This window comes from Bombina bombina, chromosome 2, assembly GCF_027579735.1.
Source record: "Bombina bombina isolate aBomBom1 chromosome 2, aBomBom1.pri, whole genome shotgun sequence".
NCBI classification, from domain to species: Eukaryota; Metazoa; Chordata; class Amphibia; order Anura; family Bombinatoridae; genus Bombina; species Bombina bombina.
The window spans coordinates 652,340,476-652,361,222 of NC_069500.1; the positions used below are offsets into that span (position 1 = coordinate 652,340,476).

Below are 20,747 nucleotides of genomic sequence, written 5' to 3' on the forward strand. Positions count from 1 at the left end.
ATAACAACCTTTTTTTATCTATTATGTACATATATATATATATATATATATGTATTTCATCCATTTTTAGTATACACACAATAGGTAGGTTTTATATGTGTGAACCGTGATGAGATGGTAGGTAGGATTTAATGGCTGTTTCCCCTTTTATATTTCCTATTTTACACTTCCCATTTTATTATTCCCTCTTTATATTTTCATTTATACTTCCTTTCATATTTGCTCTCATATGTATTTAGCATGAGCCTATATTATATATTTGAAGTTTTAAATGAACTATTTAAATTATTTAAATTATTAGTATTAGTACTTCTTCAATAATTAATCTATGCATAACATAAACATGATCCAAATGGTATATTACAAAACTTGGACATGGTATTCATATGTCTATGCTCATCAAATGACCCTTGATGTATTGGAAAATATTGGTAATGAATTATTTTTCCTTAATAATGAATTTTTTGTATTAACATTGTTCTCTTTTGTCGTTTGTTTAACATTGTTGTTCAACATTTTATAAAATGTGCAAAAATCGTTTGTGTAAATATATATAAATACCTTAACTCTCAAGCAATACCATTTATGGTCAATCGAGTCATATCTCTTATAAGAGTTTATTGAATATGTTTTTAATAGCATTGAATAAAGATATGTTTTTAATCTTTTAATTATACACAATTGCATGTGCTCAAGTTTGCTTTGTAGCTGACAGGCTGGCTTCTTTTCCTCCAATGAAATAAACCGGTTGGCTATATACTAGCCTGTACTGCAAGAAGAGGCATCTACTTCACCTCTTGAGAAAGACCGCACGTTGGCGGTTGAAACGCGTTGAGGCTTTTTGGACTGTTAGAGGATCCATACTATTCCATAGTGACGATACCGGCATCGGCATTGGCGCTCCTAAACACAGCGATTGCTATCTGAGTCACTACCACTGATACCTGCAAGGAACTGATACACTGGTCCCGGTATTACTATCTGGAGGGACTTTTTCAGTATTTGTAAAGACTTATTCTGTACTTCATCGTGTATGAATGATTTCTTCTGGTCATCAAATATATTGTTAACAAACGCCTGATTAAATTTCAATCTTGTAAGTGCAATCCATATTGTGTGGTGTGTTTGTTGTACTTACCTACACTTGAGTCTGTTTGCGCTTGTGTGTTTTACAGATTTGGGATTCTATTTTACTCCGGGAGGCACGCTGAACACCCTCGGTCAATTTGCTGCAGCAGGTCTCGTATAAATATTATTATATATTTGCACTTGATTGCATAGTTTTTTTCTTTAGGATATTTGTTTGCCACATGTAGTATAGGTGTAATATTTCTTTTACATTTCTGTATTTCTATCTGCAAACTTTTTAGTACCTGATTATTATATGTGTCCTACATATACGTTTTCTAATATATGCTTGTTAAGATAGATATTTATTTTAGGTGGTTCTATAAACAATATACATATATATATATTTATTTTTATCTTTACACTCACATTTTACTTTGTGTTTATTGCTCTATATTATAGAGATAGTGAATCATCCCTGGTAGTTAGCGCTGTCTAATTAGTGTGTTTAGTAGGTATGCTAGACCAAAATCCCAAGGAACCGCCAGAGCATCTATCAGAGAGGCCTGAGGATCTCTTGACTTTAAACCGTACCTTGGAAGCTTGGCGTTCTTTCCAACCGTGGGAACGTAGAAAAGACAACAAGATCTCAGTATGAGAGTTTGCTTGTTGAATAGATGGCGCCTGAACCAATATGTTGTCCACTGCAATTCCCCGAGATCTGGTCACTGCCATGAGAGCCCCCAGAACCTTTGAGAAAATTCTGGGAGCTGTGGCAAGGCCAAACGGAAGAGCCACTAACTGAAAGTGTTTGTCTAGAAAGGCGAATCTCAGGAATTTGTGATGATCCCTGTGGATGGGAACATGAAAACATGAATATATGCGTCCTTCTGTCTATGGTTGTCATGAACTGACCCTCTTGGACCAAAGAAAGAATGGAAAGAATGGTTTCCATTTTGAAGGACGGTACCCTGAGAAACTTGTTGAGACACTTTAGGTCTAAAATGGGTTGAAAAGTTCCCTCTTTTTTGGGCACCACAAACAGATTTGAATAGAATCCTAGACCCTGTTTCCTTACTGGAACTGGAACAATCACTCCCTGGTCTGCAGATAATCTTGAGAGGTGGAATCTGCCCCTGGGAGGGAAAGTTTTGAATTCTATTTTATAACCCTGAGATACTATGTCCACAGCCTAAGGATCTGGGACATCTAGTCTCCATGCTTGACAAAACAGGGAAAGTCTGCCCCCCACTTGATCCGATCTCGGACCAGGGGCCGATCCTTCATGCTGACTTAGACTCAGATGAGGGATTCTTTGATTGCTTCCCCTTATTCCAAGACTGATTGGGCTTCCAAGAAGACTTGGACTGCTCCTGCTTGGAAAAGGGAGAGGAAGACTTTTGACCTTTGAAGTTAGAAAGGAATGAAAATTACTTTGACGTCCTTTGAGTCTGTTCTTCTTGTCTTGCGGTAGAAAAGACCCTTTTGCACCGTTAATATCAGAAATAATTTCTGGCAGACCAGGTCCCAACAAGGTCTTACCCTTGTAAGGAAGCGCCAGAAGCTTGGACTAAGAGGTAACATCAGCTGACCAAGATTTTAGCCACAATGCCCTGCAGGCTAGGACAGTGAAGTCAGACATCTTGGCTCCCAGTCTAATAACGTGCATGTTAGCATCAGAAAAAAATTAATTGGCTAGTTTGAGAGCCTTAATCCTATATTGTATCTCCTCCAACGGAATCTCTACTAAAATTGATTCAGACAAGGCGCCACACTTGCTACTGTGGCAATACAAACTGCAGGTTGCCATTGAAGACCTTGATGAACATACATCTTCTTCAAATAAGCTTCCAGCTTTTTGTCCATGGGATCCTTAAAGAAGCAGCTATCCTCTATAGGGATTGTAGTTCTCTTAGTATCAGGGTTTTTTCCCTGTTTTGTTAGACATGTGCTGCTGGCAGCCATTTTACTCACCTCTCTTGCTGACTATAGTGCATTGTGGGGGATGCTGCTCATTTCCTGCACTTCCTTTTATGGCCAGACTGGTGTGCATCATCTGTGTGAGACAGGATGCAGTCTCAGAATTGTGATGTCATCACTTATTATTTAAAGGGCTTCTGTTCAGTATGCTTTGCCTTTGCGTTGTCTCAGACCTGTTTGTGAGAGTTCCTGTGTATTACCTGGCTGTTTGACGTCCTTCCTGGTTCCTGATCCCTGGCTTGTTCCTGACTCTTCTGTTTTCCTTGTTCCTGATTCCGGCTCGTCTGACAATTCGCTTTGGCTCCTGACTCGGCTCGTCTGACTACCAGCTCTGGTTTTGACTCCTGGCTTGTTATTTGACTTGTGGACTTTTTATTATTTTTTTTGTTATTAATAAAGGTGTGATTATTTTTGCACTTCTCGTCTCAGTCTGATTCCTGGCACCCTGACACTTAGCCAGAGTAGAAATAGCCCCTTCAACTTTAGGCACCGTCTGCCAAGAATCTTTAATGGAGTCAGCAACAGGAAACATCTTTTTAAATATGGGAGACTGGGAGAAAGGAATCCCTGGCTTCTCTCATTCCTGTGAAATAATATCCGTCACACGGTCTGGGACAGGAAAAACTTCCACAGGGAAAGGAACATCATAGTATTTATTACGTTTACTAGACTTCTAAGGATTGACAACGACAAAAGTATCAGAGTCGTCCAAAGTAGCCAATACCTCCTTTAACAGTACACAAAGGTGTTTAAGCTTAAATCTGGTTTACTTCTTCAGTATCCTTCTCATCAGACTTATGTGGGAGGGCAACCTGTGTAGCAGTAGGTGGAACAGAAACCTTATTATCTGAATCTCTAATTTTCCCCTTACGTTTTCCCAGCATAGGAAAAGCAGATAATGCCGCAGATACTGCAGAAGATACCTGTGCAGCAAAATCTGCAGGCAAATAAACTCCTCCAGGAGGCTGATAGGAACTGCAGGGCACTGTATGTGATACCATAGAGGCTTGGGACATTTAAGGAGAAAGCTGTGTCATTGCCTGAACAGCATCATCCTGAGATGGGCTCAGCGGGCAACAATTTATCTTTAAATTGAAGTGTTCTAGCTAAGCATGCAGCACAGAATTGCATAGGCAAAACAATTTGTGCCTCTAGGCATAACAATCATTTGTCAAAAGACACATCTTCCATGTCCATAATACTAAATAAAAAATTCCCCAAATTGTAGAAATGTTTTAAATACACTGTCACTTTAAGAATTTTTAATACCACAGCCGCTTAACGTTATGGAAAAATTATTTAAAATAATAGACCAATCAGGGCCCCTACACCTCAGACAGACTGAGGTGCCTTACCGTGACACTTATACACAATTTGGCTGCCAGAAGTCTCCAAAACGATCGTATAGTAGATCGACACTGAAGAGACTGAAATTCAATGACGCCGCTTCGCTCCGTGAATATACGACAGCAGAGAGAAGTCACATGATCGGTAGAGAGAGGAAACTATGCAGCAAGTAAAAGGTGCACGTTTCCCTCTGCCTACAACACCAGAGCTAAATTTACACAAATGCTTAAGCAGTCTGTCAGTAAGTTCTATCTAAGCAAGCAAAGAAAACCAACGGCCACATTTTAAGTTTATACATAAATCCCTGTATAAAACATAAGCCCCACACACATACTAATAAAGTATTTCAACAAAATTAGCCCAAAGAGGAAAAAAGTCCCAATAAAGGGAAGATTAACCGCTAGTCTCAACATACATAATGTGCCTGCCCACTGCCAAAGAGAATCCTGTATAAAGGATTTTAAAAATGTCCCCATCTACTGCATATGAAATATTCTTCTGAAGTGCAAGTCTCCAAGACCTAGAAGACAAAAGCACTTACCTGCAGTCTAGCTGTCCGGCAGGAAGACAGCTCACAAGGCGTGAAAGGACACACGCTCCATACAGAGACCTGTAGAAAAAGAAAGAACAGAATATCCAACTCTGGCTTTCTGTACCATGGGCAGCAATGTGTTAGGAAACAAAGCAAGGACTACCTCACAACTTCCTAACTTACTGCTTAAAAGCCACCACTACTCTACTGAATAGATTGATGTGGACTCAGCTAAACCCAAATCTTTGTTTGCAGGGAAAAGTACCCGAAAAAGGAATTCATTTCTTCAGACACCAAACTTTACCTCCACCATTGACAGAGGCAAAGAGAATGACTGGGGATTATGGGTAGGGGAGTGACACTTAACAGCTTTGCTGTGGTGCTCTTTGCCTCTCCCTGCTGGCCAGGAGTGATATTCCCACTAGTAAATGAATTATGTTGTGGACTCTCCATATCTTAGAAAAGAAAGATTTAATTCCATTCGTCAGAACAAGGGTCAGAAGTCATCCAATTATCAGAAGTCAGACTCCCCTGACCAACATGGAAACCACACTCAGCTTGGGATAAGTCCAAGCAGACCAAGAAATCTTCCATGGATAACAAATCCGCATGATGGTGCGGCCCCTGATCCAGAACCTCCGGTAGGGCTGAGACTTTTTCAGGACCCTGGGGTTGTGGACATAGTGTCCCAAGGTTACAGGATAAGTTTCAGATTTAGTCATCCTCGAGGAAGGTTGATTCTGTCTCATTTTTCCAGAAGACCATAGAAGAGGTCAGTCTTCTTAAGGTGTGTGAAAGACCTAGAAGATCTGGGAGTAAGTGTTCCAGTACCTGTGGGAGAACACAGGATGGGATTTTACTAAATCTTTTCATAGTTCAGAAAAAGGAGGGAACCTTCAGACCCATTCTGGATCTAAAGATCTTGAACAGGTTTCTGTGGATATTTTTCTTCAAAATGGAGACTAAAAGACCTATTCTCCCTCTGGTGGTTCAGGGCCAAATCATGACAGCCATAGATCTGAAGGATGCATATTTACACATGCTTTTTCACCCAGATAATCACAGTTTTCTCCAGTTTGCTTTCCTAAACAAACTCAGTTTGTAGCTCTACATTTTGGCTTAGCAACAATACTGCACATTTTCACTAAGGTTTTAGGAGCGCTACTTTCTGTAATCAGTGCACAAGGTGTGTCAGTGGCCCCATACTTGGACAATATATTGGTTCAAGCTCCAAATAATACAATGAGAACAAAACAAATTAGATAACACAAGAAAACAGAATTTATGCTTACCTGATAAATTACTTTCTCTTGCGGTGTATCCAGTCCACGGATTCATTCTTTACTTGTGGGATATTCTCATTTAATTTGCAAAGGTAGAAGACTCTCCCTAGTGAGGCTCAAGATGTGAACTGGGAGGGGATCCCAAAGTTTATATGTGCAATGTGTTCGGTTGGAAAAAGATGCATATATATAGTGTGCAGTGTCCCAGTATTGGATCTCAAAGTCCTTATCAATTGTATTCTGCGGTATACTTTTGTGGTAGCAGTTTCGGAAATTAAAGAAAAGGCAACAACTCACCAGGGTGTTAACTGCCTCTACATCCGACTGTTTGCTTACCGTCCCGCTTCTCCATAGGAACTCTGCACTCTGTGCTATCTTCGGCGTCCTTCACGCTATTGCGATTTTCTCCGCTGTAATTGGCCAAGATCCATGCACTTCCGGTCCGTATCGTGCCGCACGACCAATGGAATCCCCTACTACGTTGCCGTAGCCCCTAGCACAACGATGACGTATGGCATGCCGAAATCCAACCCGGTAAGTGTAATCAGAATAATTTGCGAAATAAACCGGTTGAGTCTCAAGGCATATTTTGAATAAAACTCTTGCAGCTCTCATTCCCTACAGCAAGTGGCAAAGAGAGCACACAGCAGAGCTGTCCATATAGCTCCCCCTCTAGCTCCACCCCCCAGTCATTCGACCAAAGGTTAGGAAGAAAAAGGAGAAACCATAGGGTGCAGTGGTGACTGTAGTTTAAACAAAAACATTTTTTTACCTGACTTAAATGCCAGGGCGGGCCGTGGACTGGATACACCGCAAGAGAAAGTAATTTATCAGGTAAGCATAAATTCTGTTTTCTCTTGCAAGGTGTATCCAGTCCACGGATTCATCCTTTACTTGTGGGATACCAATACCAAAGCTTTAGGACACGGATGAAGGGAGGTAACAAGACAGGTACCTTAAACTGAAGGCACCACTGCTTGCAAAACCTTTCTCCCAAAAATAGCCTCTGAAGAAGCAAAAGTATTGAATTTGTAAAATTTGGCAAAAGTATGCAGTGAAGACCAAGTCGCTGCCTTACAAATCTGTTCAACAGAAGCCTCATTCTTGAAAGCCCATGTGGAAGCCACTGCTCTGGTAGAATGAGCAGTAAGTCTTTCAGGAGGCTGCTGGCCAGCAGTCTCATAGGCCAAACGGATGATGCTTTTCAGCCAAAAGGAAAGAGAGGTAGCAGTCGCTTTCTGACCTCTCCTCTTACCAGAATAGATAACAAACAAGGAAGATGTTTGTCTGAAATCCTTAGTTGCTTGCAAATAGAACTTTAGAGCATGAACTACATCAAGATTGTGCAACAGACGTTCCTTCTTCGAAGAAGGATTGGGACACAGAGAAGGAACAACAATTTCCTGGTTAATATTCTTGTTAGAAACCACTTTAGGAAGAAAACCAAGTTTAGTACGCAAAACTACCTTATCTGCATGGAACACCAGGTAAGGTGAATCACACTGTAAGGCAGATAATTCTGAGACTCTTCGAGCAGAAGAGATAGCTACCAAAAACAAAACTTTCCAAGATAACAACTTAATATCTATGGAATGTAAAGGTTCAAACGGAACCCCTTGAAGAACTGAAAGAACTAGATTTAGACTCCATGGCGGAGCCACAGGTTTATAGACAGGCTTGATTCTGACTAAAGCCTGTGCAAACGCTTGAACGTCTGGTACCTCTGCCAGACGCTTGTGTAAAAGGATAGACAGAGCAGATATCTGTCCCTTTAAGGAACTAGCCGACAATCCTTTCTCCAATCCGTCTTGGAGAAAGGACAATATCCTGGGAATCCTAATCTTACTCCATGAGTAACCCTTGGATTCACACCAACAAAGATATTTCCGCCATATCTTATGGTAGATTTTCCGGGTGACAGGCTTTCTAGCCTGAATCAGAGTATCTATAACTGACTCAGAGAAACCACGCTTTGATAGAATTAAGTGTTCAATCTCCAAGCAGTCAGACGTAGAGAAACTAGATTTGGATGCTTGAGCGGACCCTGTATTAGAAGGTCCTGGCTCATTGGCAGTGTCCATGGTGGGGCAGATGACATGCCCACTAGGTCTGCATAACAAGTCCTGCGTGGCCACGCAGGCGCTATCAAAATCACCGAAGCCTTCTCCTGCTTGATTCTGGCGATCAGACGAGGGAGAAGAGGAAACGGTGGGAAAACATAAGCCAGATTGAAGGACCAAGGCGCTGCTAGAGCATCTATCAATGCCGCCTTGGGGTCCCGGGACCTGGATCCGTAGAGAGGAAGCTTGGTGTTCTGACGGGACGCCATCAGATCCAATTCTGGAGTGCCCCATAGCTGAGTCAGCTGGGCAAATACCTCCGGGTGGAGTTCCCACTCCCCCGGGTGAAAAGTCTCACGACTCAGAAAATCCGCCTCCCAGTTGTCTACTCCTGGGATGTGAATTGCTGAGAGATGGCAGGAGTGGTCCTCCGCCCACCTGATTATTTTGGTTACTTCCTTCATCGCTAAGGAACTCTTTGTTCCCCCCTGATGATTGATGTAAGCTACAGTCGTGATGTTGTCCGACTGAAATCTGATGAATTTGGCCACAGCTAGTTGAGGCCATGCCTGAAGCACGTTGAATATCGCCCTCAGTTCCAGAATGTTTATCGGGAGAAGAGATTCTTCCCAAGACCATAAGCCTTGAGCTTTCAGGGAGTCCCAGACTGCACCCCAGCCTAACAGACTGGCGTCGGTCGTTACAATGATCCACTCTGGTCTGCGGAAACATTCCCTGAGACAGGTGATCCTGAGACAACCACCAGAGAAGAGAAACTCTGGTTTCCTGGTCCAACTGTATTTGAGAAGACAAATCTGCATAATCCCCATTCCACTGATTGAGCATGCATAGTTGCAGTGGTCTGAGATGTATCCGAGCGAAAGGGACTATGTCCATTGCCGCTACCATTAATCCGATTGCCTCCATGCACTGAGCTACAGATGGCCGAGGAATGGAATGAAGAACTCGGCAAGTAGTTAAAAGTTTCAACTTTCTGACCTCCGTCAGAAATATTTTCATTTCTACCGAATCTATCAGTGTTCCTAGGAAGGGAACCCTTGTGAGTGGGTACAGAGAACACTTTTTGATGTTCACTTTCCACCCATGAGATCTTAGAAAGGCCAATACAATCTCTGTGTGAGCCTTGGCTCTGTGAAAGGACGGCGCCTGAATTAAGATGTCGTCCAGATAAGGCGCCACTGCTATGCCCCGCGGTCTTAGAACCGCCAGAAGGGACCCTAGCTCCTTTGTGAAAATTCTGGGAGCAGTGGCTAAACCGAATGGAAGAGCCACGAACTGGTAATGCTTGTCTAGAAAAGCGAACCTGAGGAACTGATGATGATCCTTGTGGATAGGGATATGCAGGTACGCATCCTTTAGATCCACGGTAGTCATATATTGACCTTCCTGGATCATAGGTAAGATTGTGTGAATGGTCTCCATCTTGAATGATGGGACTCTGAGGAATCTGTTTAGAATTTTTAGATCCAGGATTCGTCTGAAAGTTCCTTCTTTTTTGGGAACCACAAACAGGTTTGAGTAAAAACCCAGTCCTTGTTCTGTAATTGGAACTGGGTATATCACTCCCATCGTATGTAGATCTTCTACACAGCGTAAGAACGCCTCTTTCTTTGTCTGGTCTGTAGACAGACGAGAAATGTGGAACCTTCCCCTTGGAGGGGAGTCCTTGAATTCTAGAAGATATCCCTGGGTAACAATCTCTAAAGCCCAGGGATCGTGAACATCTCTTGCCCAGGCCTGAGCGAAGAGAGAAAGTCTGCCCCCTACTAGATCCGGTCCGGGATCGGGGGCTACCCCTTCATGCTGTCTTGGTAGCAGCTGCAGGCTTTTGGCCTGTTTACCCTTGTTCCAGCCCTGGTAAGGCTTCCAGGTTGCCTTGGGCTGTGAAGCGTTACCCTCCGTTTTTTTAAAACAATCCCCAAGATTATAATAACTATTAATAGTTATAATCTGCCAAATATACTTATAAAGTAATCGTTTTAGCCCAGAAAAATGTCTACCAGTTTTTTAAGCCCTAATGAAGCCCTTTATTCTTATACTAAACTAAGAAAATGGCTTACCGGTTCCCATAGGGAAAATGACAGCTTCCAGCATTACCAAGTCTTGTTAGAAATGTGTCATACCTCAAGCAGCAAAAGTCTGCTCACTGTTTCCCCCAACTGAAGTTAATTCATCTCAACAGTCCTGTGTGGAAACAGCCATCGATTTTAGTAACGTTTGCTAAAATCATTTTCCTCTTACAAACAGAAATCTTCATCTCTTTTCTGTTTCAGAGTAAATAGTACATACCAGCACTATTTTAAAATAACAAACTCTTGATTGAAGAATAAAACTACATTTAAACACCAAAAAAACTCTTAGCCATCTCCGTGGAGATGTTGCCTGTGCAACGGCAAAGAGAATGACTGGGGTAGGCGGAGCCTGGGAGGGACTATATGGCCAGCTTTGCTGGGCTCTTTGCCATTTCCTGTTGGGGAGGAGAATATCCCACAAGTAAGGATGACGCCGTGGACCGGACACACCTATGTTGGAGAAATTAGCTTTGTTTTTAGCCTTAAAGGGCTTGTCCTGAGGGAGAGCATGGCCCTTTCCCCCGGTGATTTCTGAAATAATCTCTTTCAATTCTGGCCCGAAAAGGGTCTTTCCTTTGAAAGGGATATTTAATCATTTGGATTTTGATGACACATCGGCCGACCATGACTTGAGCCAAAGCGCTCTGCGCGCCATAATGTCGAAACCTGAATTTATTGCTGCTAACTTAGCTAATTGCAAAGCGGTATCTGTGATAAAAGAATTAGCCAGCTTTAGAGCCTTAATTCTATCCATAATTTCGTCATATGAGGTCTCCGTCTGGAGCGACTCCTCCAGCGCCTCAAACCAGAAAGCCGCTGCGGTAGTTACAGGAATAATGCAGGCAATAGGTTGGAGAAGAAAACCTTGTTGAACAAAAATTTTCTTAAGTAAACCTTCTAACTTTTTATCCATAGGATCTTTAAAAGCCCAACTGTCTTCAATTGGTATGGTTGTGCGTTCAGCAAGTGAAGAAACAGCCCCCTCTACCTTAGGGACCGTCTGCCACGAGTCCCGCCTGGGGTCAGTTATGGGGAACATTTTCTTAAAAATAGGGGGGGGAATGAAAGGGACACCTGGTCTATCCCACTCACTAGTAACAATATCCGCAACCCTCTTAGGGATCGGAAACGCATCAGTGTATACAGGGACCTCTAGGTACTTGTCCATTTTACACAACTTCTCTGGGACCACCATAGGGTCACAATCATCCAGAGTAGCTAATACCTCTCTGAGCAATACGCGGAGGTGTTCCAATTTAAATTTAAACGCTAATGAATCTGACTCTGCCTGATGAGAAACCTTTCCTGAATCAGAAATTTCTCCCTCAGACATCAAATCCCTCACCCCCACTTCAGAGCATTGTGAGGGCACATCAGATAAGGCTACCAAAGCTTCAGACTGCTCATAATCTGTTCTTAAAACAGAGCTATCGCGCTTTGCAGGAAAAACTGGCAGTTTGGATAGAAAGGCCGCAAGGGAATTATCCATGACTGTCGCTAGTTGTTGCAATGTAATAGGGGCAGACGCACTAGAGGTACTAGGCATCGCTTGAGCGGGCGTAACTGGTTGTGACACATGGGGAGAGGTAGTCGGACTATCCTCATTACCTTCAGTCTGAGAATCATCTAGGGCCACACTTTTAAGTGCTACAATATGATCTTTAAAGTGTATAGACATATTAGTGCAATTGGGACACATTCTGAGAGGGGGTTCCAGCATGGCTTCTAAACACATTGAACAAGGATTTTCCTTAGTGTCAGACATGTTTAACAGACTAGTAGCATACACAAGCAGGCTTGGAAAACCCTTTAATCAAATAAAAAAACACAATTTGAAAAAACGTTACTGTGCCTTTAAGAAATAAAAAGAGCACACAATTTTACAAAACAGTGAAAAATGCAGCAATCCTTTTGAAATTTTCACAGTATGTACCTAAGGCTTTAATATGATTGCACCACAAGTTGCAGAACGATTAACCCCTTAATGCCCAAACCGGAGCAGCCTAAAGCCAACAACCGGTTAAATAACTACAGCACCTTGCCACAGCTTACTGCTGTGGCCCTACCTGCCCTTAGGGATCAGTTTTGGGGGAATAAAGCTTCTTTTAGGCCCTCAATCAGCAGCTGGACCCTCCATGTGAAGCAGCATGAACTGTCTTTCAATTCTAACTGCGCATCTGAGGCGCGAAATTACACTCCACTCCAGAGTTGCGAGGCCTACAAAAATCACTTCTAAGTGACTAAATTTTTGCCATGTGGATAATAACCCCAGAAAACACTCCCAAGTGCTTAAAAAGTGTCTCAAACGAGTATTTCTTAAAACAAATAATCGATTGCCCTGCATTAGTGTCAACCAGCCTAATTAGCCCTGTTATGTAAGCATTCAATTCTTTACAAAGTCTCAGAACATAGCTTACCCTCCTCACATGGGGATCTTGTCAGTCTCAATCTCAGTCTTGTCTAGAAATAAATGACTGAACATACCTCATTGAAGTCAAGCCTGCAAACTGTTCCCCCCAACTGAAGTTTTCTGGTACTCCTCAGTCCTGTGTGGGAACAGTAGTGGATTTTAGTTACAACATGCTAAAATCATTTTCCTCTCAGCAGAAATCTTCATCACTTTTCTGCTAGAGAGTAAATAGTACAAACCGGTACCATTTAAAAAACATAATTTATGCTTACCTGATAAATTTATTTCTCTTGTACTGTGTTCAGTCCACGGGTCATCCATTACTTATGGGATATATTCTCCTTCCCAACAGGAAGTTGCAAGAGGATCACCCAAGCAGAGCTGCTATATAGCTCCTCCCCTCACATGTCATATCCAGTCATTCGACCGAAACAAGACGAGAAAGGAGAAACTATAGGGTGCAGTGGTGACTGGAGTTTAATTAAAATTTAGAACTGCCTCAAAAAGACAGGGCGGGCCGTGGACTGAACACACTACAAGAGAAATAAATTTATCAGGTAAGCATAAATTATGTTTTCTCTTGTTAAGTGTGTTCAGTCCACGGGTCATCCATTACTTATGGGATACCAATACCAAAGCTAAAGTACACGGATGATGGGAGGGACAAGGCAGGAACATTAAACCGAAGGAACCACTGCCTGTAGAACCTTTCTCCCAAAAACAGCCTCCGAAGAAGCAAAAGTGTCAAATTTGTAAAATTTTGAAAAGGTATGAAGTGAAGACCAAGTTGCAGCCTTGCAAATCTGTTCAACAGAGGCCTCATTCTTAAAGGCCCAGGTGGAAGCCACAGCTCTAGTGGAATGAGCTGTAATTCTTTCAGGGGGCTGCTGTCCAGCAGTCTCATAGGCTAAACGAATTATGCTACGAAGCCAAAAAGAGAGAGAGGTGGCCAAAGCCTTTTGACCTCTCCTCTGTCCAGAATAAACGACAAACAGAGAAGAAGTTTGCCGAAAATCTTTAGTTGCCTGTAAGTAGAACTTCAGGGCACGGACTACATCCAGATTATGCAAAAGACGTTCCTTCTTCGAAGAAGGATTAGGACATAATGATGGAACAACAATCTCTTGATTGATATTCCTGTTAGAAACTACCTTAGGTAAAAACCCAGGTTTAGTACGCAGAACTACCTTGTCTGAATGAAAAATCAGATAAGGAGAATCACAATGTAAGGCAGATAACTCAGAGACTCTTCGAGCCGAGGAAATAGCCATCAAAAACAGAAATTTCCAAGATAAAAGTTTAATATCAATGGAATGAAGGGGTTCAAACGGAACACCTTGAAGAACACAGGCTTAATCCTAGCTAAAGCCTGACAAAAAGCCTGAACGTCTGGAACTTCTGCCAGACGTTTGTGTAAAAGAATAGACAGAGCAGAAATCTGTCCCTTTAACGAACTAGCAGATAAACCCTTTTCTAAACCCTCTTGTAGAAAAGACAATATCGTAGGAATCCTGACCTTACTCCATGAGTAACTCTTGGATTCACACCAGTATAAATATTTACGCCATATCTTATGGTAAATTTTTCTGGTAACAGGTTTCCGAGCCTGTATTAATGTATCAATAACCGACTCTGAGAAACCACGCTTTGATAAAATCAAGCATTCAATCTCCATGCAGTCAGCCTCAGAGAAATTAGGCTTGGATGGTTGAAAGGACCCTGAATTAGAAGGTCCTGCCTCAGAGGCAGAGACCATGGTGGACAGGACGAAATGTCCACTAGGTCTGCATACCAGGTCCTGCGTGGCCACGCAGGCGCTATCAAAATCACTGATGCTCTCTCCTGTTTGATCCTGGCAATCAATCGAGGCAGCAACGGAAATGGAGGAAACACATAAGCCATCTTGAAACCCCAAGGGGCTGCTAGAGCATCTATAAGCACCGCTCCCGGGTCCCTGGATCTGGATCCGTAACAAGGAAGCTTGGCGTTCTGGCGAGACGCCATGAGATCCATTTCTGGTTTGCCCCAACGATGAATCAGTTGAGCAAAGACCTCCGGATGAAGTTCCCACTCCCCCGGATGAAAAGTCTGGCGACTTAGAAAGTCCGCCTCCCAGTTCTCCACGCCTGGGATGTGGATCGCTGACAGGTGGCAAGAGTGAGACTCTGCCCAGCGAATTATCTTGGAGACTTCTAACATCGCTAGGGAACTCCTGGTTCCCCCTTGATGGTTGATGTAAGCCACAGTCGTGATGTTGTCCGACTGAAATCTGATGAACCTCAGTGTTGCTAACTGAGGCCAAGCTAGAAGAGCATTAAATATTGCTCTTAATTCCAGAATATTTATTGGGAGGAATTTCTCCTCCTGAGTCCACGATCCCTGAGCCTTCAGGGAGTTCCAGACTGCGCCCCAGCCTAGTAGGCTGGCATCTGTTGTTACAATCGTCCAATCTGGCCTGCGAAAAGTCATTCCTTTGGACAGATGAACCCGCGACAACCACCAGAGAAGAGAATCTCTGGCCTCCTGGTCCAGATTCAGTAGAGGGAACAGATCTGAATAATCCCCATTCCACTGACTTAGCATGCATAATTGCAGCGGTCTGAGATGCAGGCGCGCAAATGGCACTATGTCCATTGCCGCGACCATTAAGCCGATTACTTCCATGCACTGAGCTACTGATGGCCTTGGAATGGAATGAAGGACACGGCAAGCATTTAGAATCTTTGATAACCTGGACTCCGTCAGGTAAATCTTCATCTCTACAGAATCTATCAGAGTCCCTAGAAAAGGAACCCTTGTGAGTGGTAACAAAGAACTCTTTTCCACGTTCACTTTCCACCCATGCGACCTCAGAAATGCAAGAACTATCTCTGTGTGAGACTTTGCATTTTGAAAACTCGACGCTTGTATCAGAATGTCGTCTAGGTACGGAGCCACCGCTATGCCTCGCGGTCTTAGTACCGCCAGAAGTGAGCCCAGAACCTTTGTAAAAATTCTCGGGTTCGTAGCTAACCCGAAGGGAAGAGCTACAAACTGGAAATGCCTGTCTAGAAAGGCAAACCTTAGGTACCGATAATGATCTTTGTGAATCGGCATGTGAAGGTAGGCATCCTTTAAGTCCACTGTGGTCATATACTGACCCTCTTGGATCATGGGTAGGATGGTTCGAATAGTTTCCATTTTGAACGATGGAACCCTTAGGAACTTGTTTAAGATCTTTAGGTCCAAGATTGGTCTGAAGGTTCCCTCTTTTTTGGGAACCACAAACAGATTTGAGTAAAACCCTTGCCCTTGTTCCGTTCGCGGAACTGGGTGGATCACTCCCATTACTAAGAGGTCTTGTACACATTGTAGAAATGCCTCTTTCTTTATTAGGTTTGTTGATAACCTTGACAGATGAAATCTCCCTTGTGGAGGAGAAGCTTTGAAGTCCAGAAGGTATCCCTGAGATATGATCTCCAACGTCCAGGGATCCTGGACATCTCTTGCCCAAGCCTGGGCGAAGAGAGAGAATCTGCCCCCCACTAGATCCGTTTCCGGATAGGGGGCCCTTCCTTCATGCTGTCTTAGGGGCAGAAGTAGGCTTTCTGGCCTGCTTGCCCTTGTTCCAGGATTGGTTGCTTTTCCAACCGTCTGTAACGAGCAGCAGTTCCTTCCTGTTTTGGAGCGGAGGAAGTTGATGCTGCTCCTGCCTTGAAATTACGAAAGGCACGAAAATTAGACTGTTTGGCCTTTGATTTGGCCCTATCCTGAGGAAGGGAGTGACCCTTACCTCCAGTAATGTCAGCAATAATTTCTTTCAAGCCGGGCCCGAATAAGGTTTGCCCTTTGAAAGGAATATTAAGCAATTTAGATTTAGAAGTCTCATCTGCTGACCAGGATTTAAGCCATAGCGCTCTGCGCGCCTGGATGGCAAATCCGGAGTTCTTAGCCGTTAGTTTGGTTAAGTGCACAACGGCGTCCGAAACAAATGCATTAGCTAGCTTAAGTGCTTTAAGCTTGTTCATGATCTCATCCAATGGTGCTGTGCGAATAGCCTCTACTAGAGACTCAAACCAGAAAGCCGCCGCAGCAGTGACGGGCGCAATGCATGCAAGGGGCTGTAATATAAAACCTTGTTGAACAAACATTTTCTTAAGGTAACCTTCTAATTTTTTATCCATTGGATCTGAGAAAGCACAACTATCCTCCACCGGGATAGTGGTGCGCTTAGCTAAAGTAGAAACTGCTCCCTCCACCTTAGGGACCGTCTGCCATAAGTCTCGTGTGGTAGCGTCTATTGGGAACATTTTTCTAAATATCGGAGGAGGGGAAAAGGGCTCACCGGGTCTATCCCACTCCTTGCTAATAATCTCTGTAAGCCTTTTAAGTATAGGAAAAACGTCAGTACACACCGGCACCGCATAGTATTTATCCAGCCTACATAACTTCTCTGGGATTGCGACCGTGTCACAATCATTCAGAGCCGCTAACACCTCCCCTAGCAATACACGGAGGTTCTCAAGCTTAAATTTAAAATTTGAAATTTCTGAATCCGGTCTTCCTGGATCAGATCCGTCACCCACAGAATGAAGCTCTCCGTCCTCATGTTCTGCAAATTGTGACGCAGCATCGGACATGGCTCTCGTGTCATCAGCGCGCTCTGTCCTTAACCCAGAGCTATCGCGCTTGCCTCTTAACTCAGGCAAATTAGATAATACTTCTTTCATAACATTAACCATATCTTGCAAAGTGATTTGTAAGGGCCTTGATGTACTTGGCGCCACAACATCACGCACCTCCTGAGCGGGAGGCGCAGGTACTGACATGTGAGGAGAGTTAGGCGGCATAACTTCCCCCTCGATGTCTGGTGATAATTTCTTTACCGGTAAAGACTGACCTTTATTTAAAGTAATATCAATACAATTGGTACACATATTTCTATTGGGCTCCACATTGGCTTTTAAACATAATGAACAAGCAGATTCATCTGTATCAGACATGTTTAAACAGACTAGCAATGAGGCTAGCAAGCTTGGAAATTACTTTCAGAAAATTTTCAAGCAATGTAAAAACGCTGCTGCGCTTTTAAAAACACAAAAAGACAATTACAGTTGAAATGACAATGAACTAATTCAGTTATAGCAACCAAATCTTTACATTAAATGTATGAAATTAGCAGAGGATTGCACCCACTAGCAAAAGGATGATTAACCCCTTAATACCCAAAAACGGATAATCAATTTAACAGTTAACGTTTTTATCACAGTCAAACACACTGTCACAGGTCTGCTGTGACTGATTACCTCCCTCAAATATAAATTTTGAAGACCCCTGAGCTCTCTGGAGACGTCCTGGATCAAGGAGGAAGAAACAGGAAGACTATGATTGAATTTTAACTGCGCAACAAGGCGCTAACAAAAGCCCCTCCCACTCATATTACAACAGTGGGAGACCAGCTATAACGGTTTCTATGCAGAAATATACGTTAGCCATGTGGAAAAAATCATGCCCCAAAAGATTTATCACCAAAGTACCTCACAAAACGATTAACATGCCAGTAAACGTTTTAAAAAACAACATTTCAGATGTTGTGTAAAGTTATCACTAAGCCTGCTACCAGTCGCTTCTACTGCAGTTAAGGCTCATACATTATTTCAGTATTAACAGTATTTTTTCAGTTGATTTCTAGTCCCTAGAAAATAACTCTACTGTGCATACATTTACCAGCCTGATACCAGTCGCTACTACTGCATTTTAGGCTGTACTTACATCATATGGGTATCGGCAGTGTTTTCTTAGTCAATTCCATTCCTAGAAAATATTTTACCTCATTTGCAGGGGACCCCGCATGCTATTCCCTTTTCTGAAGTTACCCCACTCCTCAGAATGTGCGAGAACAGCCAGTGCATCTTAGTTACGTCTGCTAAGATCATAGAAAACGCAGGCAGATTCTTCTTCTAAAAACTGCCTGAGAGAAAAAACAGCACACTCCGGTGCCATTTAAAATAACAAACTTTTGATTGAAGAATATTAAGTAAAAAACTCCTAACTCCTCTCACGACCTCCTTCTTTGTTGAGAGTTGCAAGAGAATGACTGGATATGACATGTGAGGGGAGGAGCTATATAGCAGCTCTGCTTGGGTGATCCTCTTGCAACTTCCTGCTGGGAAGGAGAATATATCCCATAAGTAATGGATGACCCGTGGACTGAACACACTTAACAAGAGAAATAACAAACTTGTGATTGAAGATATAAAACTACAATTCTAACACCACATTCACTTTACCCTCCCATAGAGAGAGCCTAGTGCTTAGAGCCTGCAAAGAGAATGACTGGGGGTGGAACTAGAGGGGGAGCTATATGGACAGCTCTGCTGTGTGCTCTCTTTGCCACTTCCTGTAGGGAATGAGAATATCCCACAAGTAAAGGATGAATCCATGGACTGGATACACCTTGCAAGAGAAAATGTAAAACTTTTTAAAAAAATGTATGCACTATCTGAATCATGAAAGAAAAATGTTTTAATTCATTTTCCTTGAAAATGGTTTTAGAATCAAAGACTAAACATGTGATATGTGCTTATTTTCATATTCCATCAACTGTTATATGCTGTGGTAATGTGTGCTATATTTATTGCAGCATGTGTAGAGGAGGGCTTCTATCTCTCCCCAATGAGAAAAAAAATCCATGTATCTGTATAGAAAAATATTACCGCCAGACAATGCAACAGTAGTCAATACAAAGCTTAAAAAACAAACAAAAATAAAACGTTTGATTGTACTTCTTATATTTCTTAATATTCAAGGGCTAGTAGACAACTTGAAATTTCCAGTTTTGTCAGTTAAACAGCTAATAAATCAGGGTAAGTAAGGGTGCCTTTAAATACTCTAGAAATCTACTTAAAATAATGTTTGTTTGTTTTTTGAATGTTTATTAAAATATGCTGGATATATCATACTGATTATTTTTCAACAGTTTATCAGTCATTTTACTATGGCAAAATACAACCCAACTCGCTTTTTTCAAAGAATAATGTCAAAACAATTATTTACTAGCGCACTAATTCATCTGAATATTTATGTGATCTAAGATACCTATATATAAACTTACTGTCTTTCCATGCTTGCTATTTCTTGGTTGTCTTCTTTTACCTACAAAAAGAAAAGTAACAAGTATATGAAATCTATTACACATCATATTTTAACTATAGATGAACTATATTAAAGGGCCACTAAACCCAAAATCTTTCTTTCATGATTCAGATAGAGAATAGAAATTTAAACAACATTACAATGTACTTCCATAATTTATTTTGCTTCATTTTATAAAAATCCTTATTTGAAGAAAAAGCGATGCACATGGTGAGCCAATCACATGATGCTTCTATGTGCAACAACCAATCAGCAGCTAGTGAGCATATCTAGATATGCTTTTCATCAAAGAATATCAAGAGAATAAAACAAATTAGATAATATAAGTAAATTAGAAAGATGTTTAAAATTGCATTCTCTTTCTAAATCATAAAAGAAAAAATGTGGGTGGCATGTCCCTTTAATGACCATTGGTCCATTTTAATATATGTAGGACGTGTTACATGTGACATCTCTTTTGTTTCTTTAAAACATAGCATGCTTCTCTTTCAAACATTTAAGAGACATTAAACACTAAGGGCCAGATTATGAGTGGAGCACAAAATTGTGCTTTCGCAAGCGAGATATTTGCGCTCCACTCGTAATACCAGCACAAGCACTGGTATTTGAGGTGACCGGCAATGCAAATGTGACCTCGAGTTTACATTGCATGGAAGCATGTTCCAATGGGAGTCTCGTTCTCATGAGACACGGCATGAGAACCTAGCACAGAGAAGGGGGTAAGTCACGCAGCGATAGGCAGCAAAAGTGAAATAACAAAATTTATGCTTATCTGATACATTTCTTTCCGGGCATGGAGAGTCCACAATGTCATTCCAATTACTAGTGGTATATACAACT

General features: G+C 42.1%; 1 protein-coding gene across 2 annotated transcripts in view; it reads right to left on the reverse strand.

Moving 5' to 3' along the window:
- Window positions 1-20,747, reverse strand: part of IFT74 (intraflagellar transport 74) — a 414,649-nt gene that overhangs the window by 164,359 nt on the left and 229,543 nt on the right. For both annotated transcript variants that reach the window (XM_053702593.1, XM_053702594.1), the window contains one exon: window positions 19,867-19,907. In XM_053702593.1, the coding sequence (XP_053558568.1) occupies window positions 19,867-19,907 (41 nt within the window). The remainder of the gene's footprint in view (window positions 1-19,866; window positions 19,908-20,747) is intronic.